The 25,034-nt window shown below is 36.7% G+C and overlaps 1 protein-coding gene across 2 annotated transcripts in view; it reads left to right on the top strand.

Annotated features, from left to right (window-relative positions):
• Window positions 1–25,034, top strand: part of LOC111144716 (5'-nucleotidase, cytosolic II) — a 90,963-nt gene that overhangs the window by 12,667 nt on the left and 53,262 nt on the right. For both annotated transcript variants that reach the window (XM_022499158.1, XM_022499157.1), the window contains exon 2: window positions 1,349–1,473. In XM_022499158.1, the coding sequence (XP_022354866.1) occupies window positions 1,373–1,473 (101 nt within the window). In that variant the 5' untranslated portion in view covers window positions 1,349–1,372. The remainder of the gene's footprint in view (window positions 1–1,348; window positions 1,474–25,034) is intronic.

Here is a 25,034-nt window from a genome sequence, read left to right as displayed (position 1 = left end):
TCTGTATCTGTCTCAAATAAATAGAATCCTTTAAAAAATATATTAAAAATACATACAGTAAACTTCACAAATTTAGAGTGTGCAGTAAGTTTTGACATATATACACTCATGAAACAGTCACCATAATTAAGATAATGAACATATCCCTCCCAAAAGTTTCCCTGGGTCCCTCTTTGCCTTATTGCTTCCCCCTAGGGAACCACTGATCTTATTTCTGTCACTGTAGATTAGTTTGCACTCTTTAGAATTTTATGTAAATAGGATCATATAATATGTCTTGTCTGCTTTCAGTCAGCATAATTTTGAAATGTATTCATGTTTTCAGTAGTTCATTTCTTTTTATTGCAAAGTAGTATGAGCATGCTACAGTTTGTTCTTTCACCTGTATAGACATTTGGGTTGTTTTTAGTTTATGGATGTTTCAAACAAAGCTGCTGTGAATATTTGTGTGTAAGTCTTTACGTGATACATGCTTTCATTTCTCTTGGATAATTACTTAGAAGGGTTGGGACATAAAGTAGATATGTGTTTAACTTTTAAAGAGATAGGAAACTTTTCCAAAGTGTTTGTACCATTTTTATAGTCTTACTGGTGGTATATTAAAGTACTAGTTGCTCTATTTCCTCACCCAAGTTTGTCATGGTCAGTCTTTTTAAAATTTTAAATACTCTAACAGGCATGTAGTGGAATCTTTTTTTTTTTTTTTTAAGATTTTATTTATTTATTTGACAGAGCACAAGTAAGGGGAGCAGAAAGCAGAGCAAGAAACAGACTCCCCGCTGAGCAGGGAGCCCTATGTAGGGCTTGATCCCAGGACCATGGGATCATGATCTGAGCTGAAGGCAGATGCTTAACTGACTGGGCCAGCCAGTACTACACTATACCACACTACCGTACACCAGTACTACTATACCCCCATGTAGTAGAATCTTATTGTGGTGGTACTTTGCATTTCCCTGATGATAAATGGTGTTGAGCATCATTTCATGTACTTATTTGCCATCTGTATATCTTTATTGATGAAACATCAGATCTTTTGCATATATATATATACATATACATATATATGCATATATGTATATATATATATATATATTAGAGTGCGCGAGTGTGAGGGAGTGGATGCTGAGGGAGAACAAAGAGAATCTTAACCAGGCTTCTTGCTCAGCACAGAGCCTGATGCGGGGCTCAACCTCATTACCCTGAAATCATGACCTGAGCTGAAATCAAGAGTCAGATGCTTAACCAACTGAGCTACCTGGTGCCCCTAGAATTTTTCTAATTAAAACATCGTAACAGTAAATAGATACTAACATTAAGCCACTAAATTACTGATTTTCTTTTCTAGAATTCAGCATACAATTGAAATAAAATGACCACCTCCTGGAGTGATCGGTTACAGAATGCAGCGGATATGCCTGCTAACATGGATAAGCATGCCCTGAAAAAGTACCGGCGAGAAGCCTATCATCGGTAAGTATTTTGTCTCTGCAATCCTCAAAACATCTCTATAAAGTAGGCACATATTATCTTCATTTTACAGATGATGAAGTTTTAATGTGTAGAGAAGTTAGGCAGTTTAAAGATCATATAGCTAGTTCATGGTTCAAACCCAGTCCAGAGTCTGGGCCTTTTTTTTTTTTTTTTTTTTTTTTTTTTGGATATTTATTTATTTAAATAATCTCTATACTCACTGTGGCCTTGAACTCACAACCCTGAGATAAAGAGTTGCATGCTCTGCTCTTCCGACTGAGCCAGTTAGGTGCCCCCAAGAGTCTAGATTTTTAACCACTAGTACATCATATTGCTGCATTTTAAGAGGAGATTTCTTGTTTCTTACATCTACTAATAAAAGTCCTTGGGGCACCTGGGTGGCTCAGTGGGTTAAAGCCTCTGCCTTGGCTCAGGTCATGCATGATCCCAGGGTACTGGGATTGAGCCCTGCATCAGGCTTTCTCTGCTGGTCGGGGAGCCTGCTTCCCTTCCTCTCTCTCTGCCTGTCTCTCTGCCTACTTGTGATCTCTCTCTCTGTCAAATAAATAAAATCTTTTAAAAAAAAAAAAGTCCTTAACTGAATAAAGTCTTCAGATGCTGAAAAATTGTACCTTAATTAGTAAGAATGAAATTCTTTTTTTTTTTTTTTTTAAGAATAAGCTTATTTGGCGCCTGGGTGGCTCAGTGGGTTAAGCCGCTGTCTTCGGCTCAGGTCATGATCTCGGAGTCCTGGGATCGAGCCCCGAGTCGGGCTCTCTGCTCAGCGGGGAGCCTGCTTCCTCCTCTGCCTGCCTCTCTGCCTGCTTGTGATCTCTCTGTCAAATAAATAAATAAAATCTTAAAAAAAAAAAAAAAGTATAAGCTTATTTGACATTTTCCACAAACTGATAATAGTGGTTTTTTTGTTTGTTTTTTAAAGATTTTATTTATTTGATGGAGAGAGAGAGCATAAGCAGGGGGAGCTGCAGAGGGAGAGAGAGAAGCAGACTCCCCACTGAGCAGGGAGCCTGACACGGGGCTTGATCCCAGCACCCTGGGATCATGTCCTGAGCCAAAGGCAGACGGTTAACCAACTGAGTGACCCAGGAGCCCCTTGATTATAGTTCTTAAATAGATTTTTTAAATTGTGTCTACTGGCTACTTAATTAGATTGAATATGGGAAATACTGGGTATTAGCAATATTTTCTTGTATTAAGACTTCAACATTTTCTCTGAATCATTTTTAAAGTTTAAAATGTGGGCAACCCTCTTAGGTCCCCTCCCTCTTTGGGAGCTTTGTGGCCATTATTCTGTAATTTTACTATTGCTCAAAACCTTGCTTTGCTGCCCACCAAAAAAAAAAAAAAAAAAAAAAAAAAAAAGTTTAAAATGTGGCTCAGTCACGGGCGCCTGGGTGGCTCAGATGGTTAGGCATCTGCCTTCAGTTCAGGTCATGATCCCAGCATCCTGGGATCGAGCCCCACATCGGGCTTCCTGCTCAGTGGAAAGCCTGCTTTCCCTCTCCCATTTCCCTTGCTTGTGTTCCTGCTCTTGCTTTCATTCTATCAAATAAATAAATAAAATCTTAAAAAAAATGTGGCTCAGTTAGTTAAACGCCTGACTCTTGGTTTTGGCTCAGGTTATGATCTCATTGATGGTGAGATCAAGCACCACTTCAGGCTCCATGCTCGGGTCTGCTTGAGGATTCTCTCCTGCCCCTTCCCCTGCTCACACTCAGTCTCTCAAATAAATAAATCTTTAAAAAGTTTAAAATGTAAATATTTTAAATTTATTTGTCACTTTTTTTTTTAAGATTTTATTTATTTAGAGAGCACAAGAGAAGGGAGGATCAGAATGAGAAACAGACTCCCTGATGAGCAGGAAGCTGTATGCGGGACTGCAGGATCATGACCCGAGCCAAAGGCAGTTGCTTAACCAGCTAAGCCACCAGGCCCCCCTATTTGTTATTTTTTAAAATATTAATGTTAAAATGCCCATATTTTAAACTTTAAAAATGATTCAGAGAAAATGTTAAAGTCTTAATACGAGAAAATATCGCTAATACCCAGTATTACCCACATTCAATCTAATTAAGTAGCCAGTAGACACAATTTAAATTTTTTTTTAATTTTTTTTTAATTTTTAAAAAAAATTTTTAAAGGTTTTTTATTTATTTATTTGACAGACAGAGATCACAAATAGGCAGAGAGGCAGGCAGAGAGAGAGAGGAAGGGAAGCAGGCTCCCCACTGAGCAGAGAGCCCGATGCGGGGCTCGATCCCAGGACCCTGAGATCATGACCCAAGCCGAAGGCAGAGGCTTCAACCCACTGAGCCACCCAGGCGCCCCTAAATTTTTTTTTTTTTAATTTATTTATTTGACAGACAGAGATCACAAGTAGGCAGAGAGGCAGGCAGAGAGAGAGAGAGAGGAAAGCAGGCTCCCCGCTGAGCAGAGAGCCTGATGCGGGACTTGATCCCAGGACCCTGAGATCATGGCCTGAGCCGAAGGCAGCGGCTTAACCCACTGAGCCACCCAGGCGCCCCGGTTCAATTTAAATTTTTTAAAAAAAGTTTATTTACTTTTGAGAGAGAGAGAGAGAGAGTGTGTGTGTGTGTGTGTGTGAGCTGTGGGGGTGGAGCAGGGACAGGGGAGGAGCAGGGACAGAGGAGGAAGCAGATTCATCAGGGGATGAGCATCTAAGGCAGATGCTTGACTGACTGAGCCACCCAGGTGCCCCTTATTTGTCACTTCTAATAGTTTGAATTAAATGGCTATTTCTGCCTAATCTTGAGTAGCTGAGATTCATGGAAGTAGGTACTGCATTTAGAAATCACTTGTTTTTGGAGAGAAATTAGAGGTTTACACTTCCCATAAATTAATAGGGTAGAAAGACCCGGGCCCTATTAAATACCTCTGCTTCCCATGTTGGGAAAGCAAGGGATGAGTAGAAATGCTGGTATACTGGTAGTGCTAAAAAGGTGCATGGGAACTCCAGGAATCTACAGCAACTCACAATTACTCATTTGTTTCTAAGCTAGAGGAAGAAGAAAATATTTGGTATTTTATACCCATTCAGTTAATTTGTCTTTATGCTGCATACATTCAGCTATGATGTAACATATTTATCAATGGAAACAAGGGCTAGAATTATGCAATGAGGAGAGGTCATCTAGTACACATCAGGTATCCTAGTTGCATTTAATATGTCATAGCCTGAGTCCTTCTGACTCATTTAGAATGATATTTCCTGGAAGATTTTAGACTGGCTGTGCACCCTACATTCTTTATATAGTAGAGTGCACTCTGAAATCATAGAAACGGTGGGAAAAACACCTCCAAGGTTTAAATTTTTAGATCATTTGAAACTTTTTTTCTTTTTTCTTATTGTGATAAAGTATATATTACATAGAATTGCTATCTTAAGTGTTTTTAAGTGTACACTTCTGTAGTATTAAGTATATTCACACTGTTGTGCAGCCATCACTGGTATCCATCCCTATAACTTCATTTTGTACAATTGATACTATATCTGTTAAACAGTAAGTCCCTGTTGTTTCTTCCCCAGCTCCTGACAGCCAACCACCATTATACTGTCTGACTTTATAATTTTGGCTACTCTAAGTACTTCGTATAAGTGGAATTATACAGTATTTTTCTTTTTGTGACAAACTTGTATCAGTTAGCATAATGTTCTCAAGGTTCATTCATGTCATAGTGTATTGCAGAATTTCCTTTTAATGTAAAATTTGGGTTCTTGAATTCTTGCAAGTATTTGCTTTTGTTAATTAAAATTTTTTAATAGAAGCCATTTAAAAGGCATTTACCTTAGTTTTTCAGTTAAGTCAGTTTGTAGAATATTCTGTTTCTGGGGCTTTTTATTAAAGGCATTTACTGGAGTTGGTAATTTATCATTGGGTAAATTAGGCAGGCTATGATGATCGTTTATCATAAACTACCTTATATGTGATGCTTTAGAATTCCCTTTTTAGAAGAAGCTAAATATTTTTAGTTAAGTAAATAAACATCTAACTTCCGGCTTTTTCCTTGCTAATGTTAGTCTTTTAAAAATGATGGTCATGAGTCATTATTAAGAAACTGGTCTCCAGAAGGTATGCCTGTTGATCTTCTTCCATTTCCTTATAATGGTTGTTGAGTCTTCTAGGCTGAGGATAATCATCAGGCCAAACCCTTTGGAATAGTTTTACTGTGTGGTCAGAAGATAGGCTGAGCTGCTCAGATGTTACAGTGGCTTGAAGGAGGCAAGTTAGATAATTACCTCTTAAATAGTCTCTTGTTTAACACCTAGAATCTGAGAAGGGATCAAAATAGATAAGAATTTGTATCTACCATATCCAACAATGGAGCAATTAGATTTTTCATCTGCTCTCCATGTTTGTGCTCAGGATGCTGAAATCAGGTATTTGTTTTTTTCTTTTAAAATTCTGATGATTAGCGGTGTCTGGGTGGCTCAGTGGGTTAAAGCCTCTGCCTTCGGCTCAGGTCGTGATCCCGGGGTCCTGGGATTGAGCCCCGCCTCAGGCTTTCAGCGGGGAGCCTGCTTCCCCCTCTCTCTATGCCTGCCTCTCTGCCCCCTTGTGATCTCTGTCAAATAAATAAATAAAACCTTTAAAAGAAAATAAAATTTTGATGATTATAGTATAGAAGATTTCTGTAATTATAGTGTAGAAGAAATTCTGTAAGTGAATTATGAAGACAGCTTATGAATTCAGCAGTGGTTTTATCACATTGAACTATAATTTGGTAAGCAGTTGAGCATGTGAATTTTTGGTTAATCAGTCTTTTGCCTTATTTTAAAAGACATTGCAATCACTTTCTCTTTGAATTTCTTTATATATATTTATGCCCCCAAAAATTTGAATTGAAATTTGCACTTCCAAAGCCATACCAGTAATTATTTAAACTTATTGAAAAAGTTTCTTCTTCAATCAAAGCTTTAAATTATTATATATGTTTAAAGAATAAAAAGGAATTTGTGCATATATAAAATTATTTTGTAGTACCTGTAGCTTGGCACACTGATAGAATTAGAAGTGGTTATGATTTTTTAACTTCAAATAAAAAAACAGGTATGAGGTTTTATACAGAGAGAGACTGCCAGGTTGATAAATTTTAATTTCTTTGTCACTTAACCACTGTGGATATCACATGAATGCCATTCAGCTTTTTAGTTGTATCATTGATTAAGCTGAATTAACTTGTCATTTTAGTTTAGATTCTCACATTCAAATGGCTAAGTTAAGATTTTAGTAGCCATCTTACGAATTCAAAATCACATGGAAAATACAGGTCCTTGGGAATGTCAAGGAGCTGTGTTCCTTAAATAATGTATAGATGGCATATATCTTGTCAAAATAAGAGTGAGGTAGAGTTATCGGAACTGTGTTAAACTTCTTTTGCTATTATTTCATTCTAATGTTTTGATTAGTATTTTGTGTTCCTAAGGAGTGACAAATGAAGATTCAGGGGCTGGTAAGTTTTTTTTTTTTTTTTTTTAGCCTATTTATTTTGCTTAAAACATTAGATCTATAGAATACTATTCAACAATAAAAAGGATTGAACTATCGATACATACAACTTTGCTATACCAAGAAAATTATGCTTAGTTAATAAGGCCAATCTCAAAAGGTTACCTAGTATATGATTCCGTCTCTGTAACATTCTTGAAATGAGAACATTCTGGAGATTGAGAGCAGAGTAATGGTGGCAGGGGTTTAGGGGTTGGGGTGGGTGGAGGATGGTGGGCGTAGCTGTAGAACAATGGCACAAGGAATCCTTGTGATTGAAATTGTTTTGTCTTGACTCTAGTGATGATTACATGAAGGCTCTACACACATGACTTCATGTAAAACTCGTGAAATCTGAATAAAGTTGGTGAACTAGGTCAATGTCAGTTCCTGGTTGTGATGCTGTACTATATTTATGCAGGATATTTTCATTGGGGGAAACTAGATAAACAGTAAGGGGGAATCTTTCTGAATTATTTCTTATTACTGCATATGAATCTGTAATTATTTAACATAAAAAGATAAATTCAGTCACACACTTTTTTTTTTTTTTTTACATCATAGGTATTCCTTGCATCTTCTAGATATAAGTGCTTTTTATAATTCAAGGTGATACTACTTTATGGAATACAAATTCTCTAAACCTTATTGATCAGAAGAAGATACTGGATCCTAAAACATTCTTAGTTTGTTTCTTTGCCACCATTCCCTGTATGCTTCTTCCAAAAACCTGCCTTAAAGTAAAATAGAAAAGAGGTGGTCGTGACAAGGGAGAGAGAAAAAAAGAGATAGCAGATCTTTGATTTAATGAAATCCTGTGATATGAAACTCAGTTTGAGGAAATATTACTCAAATTTAGATAGCATATTTCACCTTCAAAGACTCTTGTGTATAGCTTCTTTTATTCAAAGTAATGTCTGAGAGGTAGATTCATCCATATTTTTGTGTGTATCAGTAATTTGTTCTTTTTTATTACTATGTGGCATTCCATGGTACCAGCATACCACAATTTATTCATCCATTTTCTGTTTATGAACCTTTGGGCTTTTTTCAGATTTTAGCTATTAAGTATAAGGCTGCTACAGACTGAGAAAATATTTGTAAATTATAAAATGATAATTGATAAAAGAGTTGTATTCAGAATGTATAAAGGAGTTTAAATTCAACCCAATGAAGAAATGGGCAGAAGACTGGTTCTTCCCTATAGAGATATGTGGACGGTGTAAAAACACATATGTAATAATATCAGTAGCCATTAGAGAAATGCATTAAGACTACAGTGTATATGCCTATTACAGCGGTTAAAATAAAACAGTACTTGATATTATCAAGGATATGGAGCAGCTAGAACTCTGATACATTGCTGGTAGAAGGACAAAATGGTATAGCCATTCTGCAAAACAGTTTGGTAGTTTATTTTGAAGTCAGAAACACATAACATATGACCCAGAAATCTTACTCCTAGATGTTTGCCCTAGACAAATGAAAACTTATGTTCACACACAAAAAACTATGTGAATAATGTTTATAGTTTCTCTACTTATAATTACCTCAAACTAGAAACAATCCAAATATTCTTTAGCAGGTGAATATATAAATAAAATGCAGTATATCTGCAGTGAAATATAACTGAGGAAAAAGGAAGAGACTGTTGATGACACAGCAACTTGGATGATTCTCAAGGACATAATGCTGATTCTAAGAAGCCAGTCTTGGGACACCTGGGTGGTTCAGTAGGTTAAACGTCTGCCTTCTGCTCGGGTCATGATCCCAGGGTCCTGAGATTGAGTCCCACACCCATTTTACAGATGTATCACATTTTGTTTCCTTAGTGGACTTTTGGGTTGTTTCTGTTTTTTTACTTTAATGAATAATGCTGCTGTGAGCATTTGTATACGAGTTTTTTGTACATAGTTTGTAGACATGAGATATTTGTGATTGTCTCAGTTTTTGTCTTGGCTTTTATTCTCAATAATCTTTTGATGAACAGATGTTCTTTACTTTAAAAATGTAGCTTTTATTGAGCTAAAATTCACATACCATAATATTTATACTTGTAAAGTATAGAAGTTATTGGTTTTGGTATATTCACAAGATTGTGCAATCATCACCACTAATTCCAGAACATCAATCAATCAAAAAAAAAAAAAAAAAAGAATCCCTTACCTGCTAGAAGTAACTCTTCATTTCCTCCTCTCTTAGCCCTTGGCAACCACTAATCTACTTTCTGTCTGGAATTGACTGTTCTGTACGCTTCATATAAATGGAATCATACATGGTCGTTTTCATATCTGGCTTGTTCACTTAATGTCTTCGAGATTCATCCATGTGCTGCATGACTCAATACTAATTCCTTGAACGGTGGTGCAATACTCCATTGTATGCATATACCACATTTTGTTTATTCATCTGTTGCTTAATATTTGGATTGTTTCTATTTTTTGGCTGTTATGAATAATGCTACTGTGGCCATTGTGTACAAGTTCTGCATGGACATGATTTCAGTTTTTTACGCTGTATATCTAGCAGTGGGATTTGCTGGATCATGTGGTAACTTTGTTTAACTTATTTTGAAGGATTGTTGAACTGTTTTCCAATGTAGGTGCCTCATTTTACATTCCTGTCAGCAGTTGATGAGGGTTCTAGTTTCTCCACATCCTCACAGTGACACTTGTTATTTGCTATTTTTTAGAGCTGTCCTAGCATGTGCGAGAAGTGGTAGCTCATTGTGATTTTTTTTTTCAAAGATTTTATTTATTATTTGACAGAGAGAGAGCACAGTAGACAGAGCGACAGGCAGAGGGAGAGGGGAGAAGCAGGCTCTCCACTGAGCAGGGAGCCCGTTGCCAGGGATCATGACTTGAGCCGGAGGCAGCCACTTAACCAACTGAGCCACCCAGGCGCCCCCTTATTGTGATTTTGATTTCCATTTTCCTTATGATTAATGTCGTTGAGCATTTTTTAGTGTTTTCGTTCATTTGCATATCTTCTTTTGAGAAATGTCTATTCAGATCTTTTGTTCATTTCTTAGGTTTTTTAAAAAATTTTTGAGTTTTATATGTTCTTTATATATTCTAGATACCAAACCTATGTCTGCTACATGATTTTCAAATATTTTCTCCTTCTGTGGATTGTCTTTTCACTTCCCTGGTAGAGTCATTTGAAGCACAAATTTTTTTTAATATTGATGAAATCCAGTTTATATTTTCTTTTGTTGCTTGTGCTTTTAATGTTATATTTAAGAAACCATTGCTTAATCTTAGGTCACAAAGATTTACACTTAATGTTTTCTTTTGAGAGTTTTATAGGTTTTTTTTGAAAGATTTAATTTATTTTTTTGGCACAGAGAGAGAACAAGCACGCACAGGAGGAGTGGCAGGCAGGGGAGAAGCAGGCTCCCAGCCGAGCAAGGAGCCTGATGTAGGGCTTGATCCCCGGACCCCGAGATCATGACCTGAGCCAAAGACCACCCAGATGCCCTGAGAGTTTTATAGTTTTATGTTTTACATTTAGGTTTTTGATCCAGTTTTTTTCTGGTACAAGATGGGGGTCCAAAATCATTCTTTTGCATGTTAATATCCAGCTATTCTGGCACTATTTATTGAAAAGACTATTCTTTCCACATTAAATGATCTCGATACCCTTGTCAAGAATCAGTTGGTCATAGATGTGTATGTTTATTTCTGGATTCCCACTTGTATTCCATTGATCTATTTGTCTATCCTCAGGTCAATACTATAGTCTTTATTGTTGTGGCTTTGTGTTAAATTTTGAAATGATCATGTGAGTCCTTCAGTTTTGTTCTTTTTCAAGATTGTTTTGGCTATTCTGTGGCCCACCTATGTACATAAGAATTTTAGGATTATCTTGTCAATTTCTATAAAAAAGCTAGCTGGGATTTTGATAGGGATTATATTGAATCTATATATCAGTTTGGGGAGTATTGCCATCTCAACAGTATTAAGTCTTCTGATTGATGATATGGGCTATCTTTCCATTTATTTAGATCTTCTTTAATCACTTTAAACAATATTTTGTAGTTTTTAGTGTGTAAATCCTATATTTGTTGTTACGTTTATCACTAAGTATTTTATGATTTCAGGTGCTATAGTAAATGGAATTGTTTTTTTAATGTTATTTTTGGGTTATTCTTTGCTACTTTATGGGAGTATGACTGGTTTTTATATACTGATTTTGTATTCTTCAACTTGGTTTATTGCCTCTAATAGTTTTTTTGGATTCTTTAGTGATTCTACATATAAGATCATGTCACCTGCAGATAAGGATAGTTTTACTTCTTTACCAGTTTGGAGGCCTTTTTTCTTGCCTAATTTTGGATAGACTGTCCAGTACAGTGCTAAATAAAACTAGTAAGAGTAGACATCCTTATCTTTTCTTTCTTTCCCTTTTTTTTTTTTTTTAGGATTTTGCACATTTTATTTTGTAAAAATTTAAGTTCAGTTAACATAAGGTATTATTTGTTTCAGAGGTACAGATGTGTGATTCATCAGTCTTATAGAATACCCAGTGCTCCTTACAACACATACTCTCCCTAGTGTTCATCACTCAGTTATCCCTTCCCCCCATTCCCCCACTTCCAGCAGCCTTTCTGTTTGTTTCCTAAGATTAAGAGTCTCTTATGGTTTGTCTCCCTCTCTGGTTTCATTTTGTTTCTTTTTTCCCTATAATCCTCTGCTTGTTTCTTAAATTCCACATATGAGTGAGAAAATATGATAGTTGTCTTTCTCTCATTGACTTACTTTGCTTGGCATAATACCCTCTAGTTCCATCCATGTTGTTGCAAATGGCAAGATTTCAGTTTCTTGATGGCCGTGTAATAATATTCCGTTGTATATATATACCACATCTTCTATACCCATTCATCTGTCTGTGGACATCTAGGCTCTTTCCATAGTTTGGCTATTGTGGACCTTGCTGCTATACACATTGGGGTACAGGTGCCCCTTTAGATCACTACATTTGTATCTTTGGGGTAAATACCCAGTAGTGCAATTGCTGGGTCATAGATATCTTTCTCTTTTGCCTTATCTTGGGAAGAAATCTTACAGTCTTTCATCATTAAGTATGATGTTAACTGCAGGTTTTTCATAGCTGTCCTTTATCAGGTTGTGGAAATTCCTTTTTATTGTTAGTTTGAGATTTCTTTCTATTCCTAGTCTGTTGACTGTCTTTATCATGAAAGGGTATTGGATTTTGTCACATGTCCTTTTGTGTCTATTGAAATGATCATGTAGTTTTATACTTTGTTGGATTTGGTTTGCTAGTATTTTGTTGAGGATTTTTTGTATCTGCAAAAAGGATATTGTTCTGTATTTTCTTGTAATGTTCTATCTGGCTTTGGTATCAAGATGTAATACTGTCTTGGGGTACCTGGGTGGCTGTCGGTTGAGCATCAGACTCGCGGTCTCAGCTCAGGTCTTGATCTCAGGGTTGTGAGTTTGAGCCCCATGTTGGGTTCCAGGCTGGGCATGGAGCCTACTTAAAAAAAAAAAAAAGATGTAATACTGGCTTCATAGAATAATGTGGGAAGTGGCTCTTCTTCCATTTTTGGGAAGAGTTTGATAAGGATTGATGTTACTTTAAACATTTGATAGAGTTCACCAGTGAAGCTATCAGTTTTCATATTTGTTGGAAGATTTTTTTATTACTGACTTAATCTTTTTACTTAATTATTGGTCTATTCAGATTTTCTATTTCTTTTCGAGTCAGTATTGCCAGTTTGTGTGTTTCTAGATAGTTGTGCATTTTATTTCTGTTCCCTGTTTTGTCGGCATACCCTTAGATTTGTTTTTATTTCTTTAAGGTCAGTAGTAATGTCTCTTTTCATTTCTGATTTTAGTAATTTGAGTCTTTTTTTCTTCATTATAGTAGCTAAATATTGTTAAATTGTTGAAAGCAACCTTTGTTTCCCTGATGTTTTTTCGCCAGTGTTTTTCTGTTTTATTTATCTCTGCTCTGATCTTTATTGTTTACTTCCTTCTCATTTTGAGTTTAATTTGCTCTTTCCTAATTTCTGAAGGTTTAAGTTTAGGTCATTGCTTTGAGATATTTCTTCTTCTTCTTTTTTTTTTTTAATAAAGATTTTTATTTATTTATTTGACAGAGACCGCAAGTAGGCAGAGAGGCAGGCAGAGAGAGAGAGGAGGAAGCAGGCTCCCTGCTGAGCAGAGAGCCTATGTGGGGCTCGATCCCAGGACCCCGGGATCACGACCCGAGCCGAAGGCAGAGGCTTAACCCACTGAGCCACCCAGGCGCCCCTCTTTTTTTTTTTTTTTTTTAAGATTTATTATTTATTTTAGAAAGCATTTTTGAGCAGAGGGGGAGGGCAGAGGGAGGGAGAGTATTTTAAGTAGACTCCTCGTTAAGCTCAGAGCCTGACGTGGGGCTCAATCCCAGGACTTTGAGATCAGGACCTGAACTAAAATCAAGAGCTGACTGTTTAACTGACTGAGCCACCCAGGTGCCTCTCTTCTTTTTTAATAAATGCGTTTTAAAGCTATAAATTTAGCTATCAGTAAGCTTTTGCTGTATCCCCTAAATTTTGATAGGCTTTGTTTTTGCTTTGAGTGGTCTTTACGTATTTTCTATTTCCTCTTGTGATTTCTTTTTGATCCATTGGTTATTTAGAAATGTGTTGTTGAATTTCCACCTATTTGTGAATGTCCCAGATGCTTTTTGCTATTGATTTGTACCTAATTCTATTATAGTTTGGAGAACATATTTTGTATGATTCAGTCCTCTTAAATTTATTGAGGTTTGGTTTATGGGCTAACATGTGGTCTATCTTGTATAATCTTCTATATGTACTTGACAAGAAAGTAAGTTCTGCTTATTTTGGGTGGAGTATCATAGAGATGTCCCCACCCCACACACAAGAGTTTATTTCCAGAGAGAGAGCACAAGCAGGGGGAGTGGCAGGCAGAGGGAGGAGTAGGCTCCCTGCTGAGCAAAGAGCCTCAGGATGGACTTGGTCCCAGGACACTGGGATCATGACCTGAGCTGAAGGCAGACTCCTAACTGACTGAGCCACCCAAGCATCCCCATAGAGATATCTTTACCTTTATCAGTTATTTTTACTGAGTACATGTTCTTACACATATTTTTGGAATCATAAGTTCACGCTATTGCTTCTAATTCCAGTTTGTCCCAAGATTCTTTCTTGTTTACTTTAATTCCATGAAATTACCTGTTGTTCTTCAGCAAGAACCCTGGCTCTTCAGGACATCAACGTATTTACTCATTTGCTCAATCTAATAATACATCTACAGTAGTTTCATAATTGCTTTGCTCATACCATAACAAAACAGGATTTTTTTGCAGTACTTCTTTCTTACTTACCTTGCCCATGACTAACGGTATATAATCAAGTGCTGGTTTGTCTGTTTGTTCGTTTTTAGTTATTTGGATTAGTTATTTCTTGCTGTTTTTCTATACAGTGTGGTTAGAGTTGTTGTATGCAGTATAATTAGGTTCATTTGTTAGTTTGCTTTGTAGTTGTTTTTTTTCTTTCCATTCTTACTGATTTAATTGTATTATAATTTAGTATATATAATATTACATAATAATATATCCTGTTTCATCACATTATATATGTTATTAAATTAGTAGTGAGCTTTCAAAGTTAAATAGAAGCAATAGACATATTGAAAGTATCACTCTCATACACATTCCTGCTCAGGTTAGAGACTAATAAACTTTAGATTTGTTTTATATATCTTGCTTGGGATTCATTTGAGTTCTTGATTCTGTACTTGTCTTTAATTGGTTTTCTAAATTCTCAGTCATTATCTTTTCATATATTGTCCTTACTCTATTGTCTTACCCTCTCCCTCTGAACTCTAATAAACATATGTTAGACTTTAGCACTGTCCTCTCTTCTCTCATTCTTTCTCTTATATTTTCCATCCTTTTTCCTCTCCATGTTACATTCTGTAAGGTATTTCAGACCTGCCTTTCAGTTCACTAATTCTCTTTTCAGAATCTATCACATTTTAAATTTTGGTTCTTATAATTTTTTTGTTTCAGAGTTTCATTTTGGAATCTTTTATCAAATATGCTGTATTACTTTTTATAGTTTCCAGTTATATAGTAAACATTTAAATCTTAAAGAACTTTGGTTTAAGAGTCAAAAGATCTGAAGTATATCCTGGCTCTGTTTCCAACCCCCTCCTTTCAGTACTTTTTAAAAGAGAATTTTTATTGTTAATGTATCATTCAGAAGTTAAACCATTTCAGCTCAATACGATAATCCCAACTTTTAATCTCTTAATTATTATTTATTTATTTATGTATTAATATTTATTTATTTGACAGAGATCACAAGTAGGCAGAGAGGCAGGCAGAGAGAGAGAGAGAAGAGGAAGCAGGCTCCCCACTGAGCAGAGAACCTGATGTGGGGCTCGATCCCAGGACCCTGAGATCATGACCTGAGTCGAAGGCAGAGGCTTTAACCCACTGAGCCACCCAGGCGCCCCTATTATTATTATTTTAAAAGATTTTATTTATTTGATAGAGAGAGAGACAGCAAGAGAGGGGATACAAGCAGGGGGAGTGGGAGAGGGAGAAGCAGGCTTCCTGCCAAGCAGGGAGCCCGATCAGGGCTTGATCCCAGGACCCTGAGATCATCACCTGAGCCAAAGGCAGAGGCTTAATGACTGAGCCACCCAAGCGCCCCTCTCTTAATTATTTTTTAACAGTATTTAAAAATATTTAGATGACATCCAAATAAATTCTTATTGTATAATATTCAGGAGTATAGAGGTACAGACTGAAATGTGAAAATTCCCCTTCACTTACCGTTTCACCTTCACTCCTCTCTCATAGGTGAGCACCATTAGTAGTTTGGCGATCATCTTTGTAGTCCCTACTCAATACGTTTTTATTTATTTATTTGCTCATTTATTTTTATTTATTTTTTTAAAGATTTCATTTACTTATCTGACAGATTATAAGTAGAGAGGCAGGGAGAGAGAGAGGGGGAAGCAGGCTCCCTGCTGAGCAGAGAGCCTGATGTGGGGCTCGATCCCAGGACCTGAGATTATGACCAGAGGCGAAGGCAGAGGCTTAACCCACTGAGCCACCCAGGCGCCCCTATTCATTTATTTTTAAAGATTTTATTTCTTTATTTGAGAAGAGACTGTGAGCGTGTGCCCTGTAAGACTTGATTCTTTTCTTTCCATTTCATTTTAACAGTTCCCTTCCTCAACTCTGTATTTCATTAACTCTGAACTGAGTCTAGTTTTTTTCATACATCATAATGTCTGCTGTGCTGCTTTTCATTCATAGTTACTCTTTGTTGAAATGTTCTCCCCCTCACTCTTTTCCCTTTAGCCTGATTAACACTTGCTAATCCTTTACCTTGGCAAAGAGCCTGGGCCTTAGGTTAGCATTATTCCATTTAATTTCTTTTTCTTCTTCTTCTTCTTCTTCTTTTTTTTTTTTTTTAAGATTTATTTATTTATCAGAGAGACAGTGGGAGAAAGTGAAGCAGGGGGAGGGGCATAGGGAGAGAGAGAAGCAGACTCCCTGCTGAGCAGGGATATGGTCATGAGGCTCCATCCCAGGACCCTGGGATCATGACCCAAGGTGAAGGCAAATGCCTAACTGACTGAGCCACCCGGGCACCCTGGGTTTAAAAAAACCCAGTTTTTTGTCAGTTTAAAAAAACAACTTGGGTATTTTGCCCTTCAGTAAGACTCAGCCAAGAGAATATAGATACATCTCTCTGTTGTGCATATCTCTACTACTGTAATTCCCCACTGCTTTTAAGCTTTCTGAGTGGGTCTACTCCATTAGACTTCAAACTCCTTAAAATCAAGGACTGCCATGTTCATCTTTGTATTATAGGTACCAGGCACATAGAGATTCAGTGAATATTTCTTGACTATATGAATGGAGTTTGAAAGATCTAATCATCTCGGATAGTGCATTATCATATGCATAGGAAGCTTGTGTAAATGTGTATACCCTTTTGTTCAAGTGAGAATTGTTGTTTTCCTTTCTTTTTGCAAGTAGTAAAGCCTTAAACTAGCCTTAAACTGATAATTACATTTATTTCCACAACACTGAGCAACATGCTGAAAATCCCAGGAAGCCATGGGAAATTGGCAGTTTTCAGGATTAGATTATTTTTCCATATTGTTTCTATTCTTATATTTATGGAATTTGGGTTGAGGAGAGTCTGTGAAAGTCCTTCATTTTCATGTAGAATTTGAGAACGGGGTTTTTAAAAAAAATATTTCCCAAGAGGTATTTTGGTGAGATAATGCTCGACAAGCAACCCAGTTGCTTTCCTGTACCCCCCACACCTGAAGTTATAGTAGTTCTTTGAGTGCTCAAAAATGACAGACAACAACCCTACCAGATGTAACCTGTCTTCTGTAGATAAAAAATCTGAGGTTTAGAATAAGTAAGTTATTCAAGGATCCAGAGCTAGAAAGTGGAGAAGCTAGAATTTAAACCTAGTTGATCCAAGGCTCATTCTACTTCCATTATGCCCAACTGCTTTTCTAAATAAACTGAAAATAATTCTAGCTTGAAATTTATAGCATTTAATAGGGCTTTATTTAAAAATTTTTTTATTCAGGTATACTTAACATACAGTGTTATTTTAATTTCAGATATACTGAAATATACTTTCAGTTATTGATGACTACACATGTTAATAACTAATAGAAACCTTATTAGTAAGATATTTAGGTAATACTTAAAGAGAGAATTTTTTTAAATTAAAAGTTTTAATTCATGTAGTATTTCTTTAAGGTATGTATATTTTTAATTTGAATCACCAGTAGGAGGATATACTTGTCATTTCAGTGTTCTTGGAGGTTAGCACACTTGTTTATTTCTCCCATTGTTGCATAATCCCTATACATTATATTAGTCAGGAGGTAGGAATGTTGCACATGTTTTTCTTTAAACGTTCCAACTTGCTCTGATATTTGGAATTAACCTTTAGAATGTTCTGGATTTATCCCGGATATGCCAGAGATCTGTAAATTTCTTTCCACATGAGCTGAAATTTTCAGGCAGTTGAGTAAAATATTTGTGAACACAGATGTTTTCCTTAAAAGCAGTTAATGATCAGAAAAAAAAGACCTCAGTGTGGAAATACTTTATGTTCCTCCTGTAATATGATCGGTATATAAATACTCCCCTTTTTTGTAGTTCACATTGTTCATTTTCTAAGTGAGGAAATAACTAAATTGAGAATTAAAACATAGTATTATTTATCCTGTTAATTTTTTTTTTTCCTCTCCCAGAGTAAACTAAAAATGATTTGGACTGACTAGGGCCGCTCTATTCTGTGAAACTCACATTGTTTGCGTACTATTGGCAGGCCTCATTAGGGGGTAAATTTGCTTTTTCTGTGTGTTTGCCAGTAATGATTCCTGTCTCTTAGGGGAACTTGCCATTTGGATTGTCGCCTTTCTAAACTGGCCATTAAACATTTCAGACCATTAGTTATTTTTTCTGCCCTCCAGTTTTTTTTCTATTATTCTTAGGTTTTCAAGTATTTAAAGCTGAGGTTATTGGTCACTGAGGTATTGCCTGGTTAGGGTTCGGCATTGTGCCCGAATCTGTTGGGCTTCTCAGGGTCTGAGTTCTCTGTGCTTTAACAAATGAGCTACAGTTCTCAGGAGATCAGTGAAGCTTGTTTGTTGATCCTGTATTCTCATCCAGAGGAAGTAGATCTTTGAGAATGTCTAAGGAAGGGTAAGTGAGTTTATTATTCTTTTTCCTTCATTTTTTCCAGCAAAGAGATGTTCTAGTCATCTGTGAATTGGAAGATTAATAAGCAGTGTTACCAGTCCACCAGGGAAGGTAGAGGGAGAGATTAAAAGAAATTTAGCCGAAAGCTTTGATTGTTAATGTTTTACGTGTAATCTACTGTAAAGTTACTATTTGCTGTTTTTTGAAAGACAGCTTTGGGGATGGATACTCTTTGTAGGAATTTAGTGAGCTTTAAGCATCCCGTTTGTGGTAAACTCATTTTGTTTTTCTGTAGAATGTGCTTATGAAGATTGGAAACAAATAGTGATGTCTTACCAAAGAATTTTACATAGAAATGAGTGAAATTAAAACTCAAAGTCATTTTCAAATAATTTGTACCTTTGGAAAATGGTGTGAAAGATGGTGTGAAATCACAGCTTGTGATTTTGTTTCTTTCCGGGAAGTGTAAGCAAAAAGTAATTTTGAGTAGAATCCTGTATTCTTTTTACTTTGCAGTATAGAATAGTTTTTTATTAAGGTTTTTATTGTTTCTATATTACTGTCTTTTTAAGAAAATTATTATTGTCTCTTATGCCCGAGTTTGAATTGTTACAGAAATTCTTTTTTTTACCACTAATAGGTGACATGTAAGTTAATGATTGCATAGTAACTATTTCATTCCTAACCTTCAAGCATAACTAGACCTGGTTAGTTTCAGAGAGCCATTCCCTTTGATTAAGTAGTACAGAGATCTCAAAAATTTTTTCAAAAGTCAGTAAAATTTTAATTTTTATTTTCTGGAACCTCTAACTTCTTTTTCTAGTCCTTGGTTCTATTAGAAATTTTGAAATAGTTTCAGAGTCCCTTTATTTATTTATTTATTTATAAATTGACATATAAGGTTTTATTTGCCCCAGGGGTACAGGTCTGTGAATCGTCAGACTTACACATTTCACAGCGCTTACCATAGCACATACCCTCCTGTATGTCCATAACCCAGCCACCCTATCCCTACCGACCCCTCGCCCCCCAGCAACCCTCAGTTTGTTTTGTGAGATTGAGTGTCTCAGAGCCACATTTTTAGAATTTATTTTAATCTAATTATTGATTGTGAGCAAAACAAAATTGGCTATTTTCCTGCTATTTTAAATTTCATTATTGAATGAAGAGAACAACCATGGACATAATAATTCTGTATTATTATTATTTTTTTTTAATTTTTTTTTTTATTTATTCATTTGACAGACAGAGATTACAAGTAGACAGAGAGGCAGACAGAGAGAGAGAGGGAGGGGGAAGCAGGCTCTCTGCTGAGCAGAGAGCCCGATGCGGGGCTCGATCCCAGAACGCCGAGATCATGACCTGAGCCGAAGGCAGAGGCTTTAACCCACTGAGCCACCCAGGCGCCCTTATTCTGTATTATTTTTAAACCTCTCATGATAGCACTAGAATCTTGAGCTTTCTTTAAATGTAAACGTCATGAAAGGGCTGTCTCTTTAGGGTTTGTATGTTTTCTTTCCTTCTGGCACTGGCTATAAACCTGTAGTTGTTGAACAGTTTTTTTCATAAAGGTTATCACACATGCTGGTAATATTTGTCAGTCTTGTACACCTGATTGTTTATTTTTTAAATTTATTTTTATTTTTACTTATTCATTTAACAGAGAGCCAGTGAGCACAAGCGGGGTAAGTGGCAGAGGGAGAGAGAAAAGCAGCCGCTGAGCAGGGAGCCCAATGTGGGGCTTGATCCCAGGACCCTGGGACCATGACCTGAGTCGAAGGCAGCTGCTTAACTGACTGAGCCACCCAGGCGCCCCCACATGATTGTTTATAAAGCTGGTTTGTAGATTTAGGAACTATATTTCTAGGTGCAGTCAAAATTCTTAGAAAGTAATTAGTATTAGTTTTTCCCCTGTGGTAAAGTATGTGTTAGAATTGGTTAGTTAGAAAGAGATATGTATAAACCAAAGGATACTGTAAGGGTTAAGATACTCTTTTAGCTTTATTTTTAGGAGCAACTGGGACAATTCCCATACTGTCTGAATAGATAAGTGAGCAAGTTAATTTTTTTTTTAAGATTTGCATTTATATTTGCATTTATAATTGCCCGTGCATTTATTTTTTAAAAGTAAGCTCTACCCCTACTGGGGGCTTGAACTCACAACCCTGATCAAGAGTTCCATGCTTCACTGACTGAGCCAGCCAGGTACCCCTGAGCAAGTTCATTTGAGATGCATGGGTCATATACATGAAGTCAGTTAGATTTCATTTTCCTTTGCTATCTTTAGAAATAAATGGATACATTTTGTACTTTGTATGAAAAGAATTTGTACTTTGTATGTACTTTGTATGAAAACAATTTTTATATGTGTGGTATTTGGACATGTAGATAGTCTTTCATTTGATATCTATGAAATATTTTTCTAATAGTAATAGGAAAAGTTTGTTATTACAGTTAAACTACCAAAAACTATACTTGAATATAATGTAAACCAACGGTAATGGTGACAGTGTGTGGTATTAGTGTAAGGAGAGACATATGTGGATCGTGAAACCTAAAAGTGAGTTCATAGACCCACGGAGATATATATATATATATATATATATATTTTTTTTTTTTTTTCAATTGATTTTCAGCAGTGAGGCCAGGGTATTTCAATGGCTGGAACAACTGAACATTCATATAGAAAAAAAATGCACCTCAACCCTTACCTCAAACTATATATAAAAAATAACACAAATAGATCCTAGACCTAAATATAAAAGTAAAAAGTAAAGTATAGGTGAAAATTTTTGTGACCTTGAATTAGCTAAAAATTTCTTAGGTAAAATACATAACATGAAAGTCAAAATTGATCAATTGTGTTTCATCAAAACAACGACAGCAATAACAACAGAAACAAAACAACTCTATTTGAAAGACACCATTAAGAAAATGAAAAGGCAAGCCACAGACTGGAGAAGGTATTCTCAGTACATATATATCTAGTAAAGGACTTACATCCAAAATATATGAAGAATTTGCACAGCATAATAATAAGACAAACAAACCCAGTTTAAAAATGGGCAAAAAGAGGGACGCCTGGGTTAGAGCCTCTGCCTTCAGTTCAGGTCATGATCCCAGGGTCCTAGGATCAGGTCCTGCATAGGGCTCCTTGCTCAGCTGGGAGCCTGTTCCTTCCTCTGCCTACCAATCCCTCTGCTTGTGCTTTTTCTCTCTCTCTCACAAATAAATAAATAAAATCTTTAAGAAAAAAATGGACAAAAGATTTGAATGGATATTTCACACAGAAAAAAAGATGGCCAATAAGCACTTGAAAAGATGCTCTACCTCATTCTCATTAGTCCTTAGGGAAATAGGAATTAAAACCACAACAAGAGGGGCGCCTGGATGGCTCAGTGGGTTAAAGCCTCTGCCTTTGGCTCAGGTCCTGATCCCAGGGTCCTGGGATCGAGCCCCGCATCAGGCTCTCTGCTCAGCAGGGAGCCTGCTTCCTCCTCTCTCGCTGCCTGCCTCTGCCTACTTGTGGTCTCTATCTGTCAAATAAATAAATAAGTCTTTAAAAAAAATAAACAAAACCACAACAAGATATCATTGCAGACCCACTAGAATGACTAAAATTAAAAACACAGACAATATTTGAGCACCTCGTACTCCTATTGCTGATGAGAATGCAAAAGAGAAAGGAGTTTGGGTAGTACTTTTTTTTTTTTTTTTTAAGATTTTATTTATTTGAAAGAGAGTGTGAACCCGGGGGGCAGAGTGGGGCAGGGGGAGGAGGAGCAAGGGGAGGGAGAGACTCTTAAGCAGGTTCCACACCCAGTGTGGAGCTCCAGACAGGGCTCAGTCTCAGGACCCTGAGATCCTGACTTGAGCTGAAATCAAGGATCTAAGGCTTAACCAACTGTGCGACCAAGGTGCCCATGTTATTGTTTATTCTTATTCAAGGGAAGGTATTTGGGAAAATACAGATGCTTTAGATTATGAGTTTTATCATTTGCTTTTATTTTAAATTCTAGATTAAAAAAAATTATTTTAGGGGTGCCTAGGTGGCTCAGTTGGTTAAGCATCTGCCTTCAGCTCAGGTCATGATCCCAGGGTTCTGGGATGGAGCTCCATGTCGGGCTTCCTGCTCAGTGGGGAGCCTGCTTCTCCCTCTTCCTCTGCTGCTCCCCCTGCTTGTGCACAGTCTCTCTCTCAAATAAATAAAATCTTAAAAAGATTCCTTTATTTTGTATGTAGAGAGAGAGTACATGAGCCCTGGGGAGAAGGAGAGAGGCATAGAAACTGACTCCCTGCTCAGTGCAGAGCTTGTCTGTCTCAGCGCTGGATCCCAGGATCCCTGGGATCATGACCTGAGCTGAAACTGAGGGGCGGAGGCTTAACCAACTGAGCCACCCAGGCTCCCCTAAATTCTAGATTTTGACCTGTCTTTTCCATTATAAGCATAGTCAGTACAGTTGTTAAGTTGGCCTAATGATAACATTGGATAATCATACTTTCTTTTCACTTTTATTCTGCAAAATTCAGCTTTGTGTTTTGCTGCATTTTATAAATTATCCTCTATACACTGGTATCATTGGTCTTTACTTTAAAAATTTGAGGAGAGGGGTGCCTGGGTGGCTCAGTTGGTTAGGCTCCAACTCTTGGTTTTGGCTCAGGATATGGTCTCAGGATCCTGAAATATAGACCCGCATTGCATAGGGCTTGGTGCTCAGCAGGGAGTCTGCTTGTCCGTTCCAGTCCAGTTCTACCTCCCTCTTGAATAAATAAATAAAATCTTTTAAAAAAAATTGCGGAGAAAAAATGAAAAAGAACTTATTTGAAAATAGGAAAAAAGGGATTGGAAAAACTTGTATTTAATTAGACCAGGATTCTAGAACAGTAAATTTATATTCAGAGTATACTGTCTTTAGTTTCTCTCTTAATTTGTGTATTTTTCATTTGCTAGTCTTTTCTTTTATTCCCTGCCATCCTGCTCTCATTACTGCAGTTCCTTCATTTGGGAAAGAAGGTGAAAGGAATTTTAATGTCTCTTCCTTAAAGTCTGCTTCAAAAGCTTGAGTGGAAAGCTATTGTGATCAGTACTTTTCGTATTTTATATACATTTTTAAACACTTAAACATTTCTGAAATTGGGCTGCATCTAGCAGAATACCACCTAGAATTAAGATGAGTTCTTCCAAATAATTGTATTTCTTTTAGTCACCTAGTGGCGATATTAACCATCCTAGTAGTATAAATTCAGATCACAGGCCAACTACATGACTCCTCAGATCCTCAAGGGGAGGTTTTTCCCCCATCCTCGACCATGTCAGGGCTGAGATGTACAAATTTTGTGTGTTTCTTCTATGTTGCAGATTTATTTATTCTTTTTCTTCATGTTATGGGTAGCCCTGTGAGATTCTAGCTTTATGAGGCCCTAAATTTTCTTGGGCATCGCCCCCTTTTAGTGGCATATAATACGGGTGAGTTTGACAAGTGATGGTATCTCAAATTTTAATAGTCTTTTGTTTTCTGTGTATATCCTCATAGTCACATCTTTTCACTAGAAGATTTTTATATTGACTATTTGAGAAAAGTGAATATTATAATTAATTCATGTTTTATTTTAGAAATGATAACATGCTTATTGTTCAGACTTTTATTTATTTATTCATTAAAAATATTTAATTTTGGGGCGCCTGGGTGGCTCAGTGGGTTAAAGCCTCTGCCTTCCGCTCAGGTCATGATCCCAGGGTCCTGGGATTGAGCCCCACGTTGGGCTCTCTGCTCAGCAGGGAGCCTGCTTTCTCTCTCTCTCTCTCTGCCTGCCTCTCTGCCTACTTGTGATCTCTGTCTGTCAAACAAATAAAATCTTTAAAAAAAAATATTTAATTTCTTTTTTTTTTGAGAGAGAGAAAGAAATCATGAGCTGGGGGAGGGCCAGATGAAGAGGGAGTAGCAAACTCCTCACTGAGCATGGAGCCTGACTCCAGGCTCCACGTAGGCGTGGATCTTAGGATCCTGAGATCATGATCTGAACCGGAGGCCGATGCTTAACCGAGCCACCCAGGCGCCGTTGGTGTTCAGGCTCTAAAAGCACAGGCTTCTGTTCTGTTGGCACAATGTGATAAAATGTATCCCTCCTGAGGGTGTTCTTCAGAGAAAATATTCAGACTTATTAGTAAATTATTGGCTGAAGTTTATGAAAACAAAAACTAATGCTACTTAAATCATTTTTTTCTTTTATAAAATCTAGTCCAGAATGTTTTATTTTGTCTGTATATCTATGGTATTTGAATTTCAATTTTTAGGAATC

The sequence above is a fragment of the Enhydra lutris genome, unplaced genomic scaffold (assembly GCF_002288905.1).
Source record: "Enhydra lutris kenyoni isolate GAN:26980312 unplaced genomic scaffold, ASM228890v2 scaffoldscaffold12, whole genome shotgun sequence".
NCBI lineage: Eukaryota > Metazoa > Chordata > Mammalia > Carnivora > Mustelidae > Enhydra > Enhydra lutris.
Note: the sequence above shows the minus strand (reverse complement) of the source record. Positions and strands in the feature narration are given on the sequence as shown.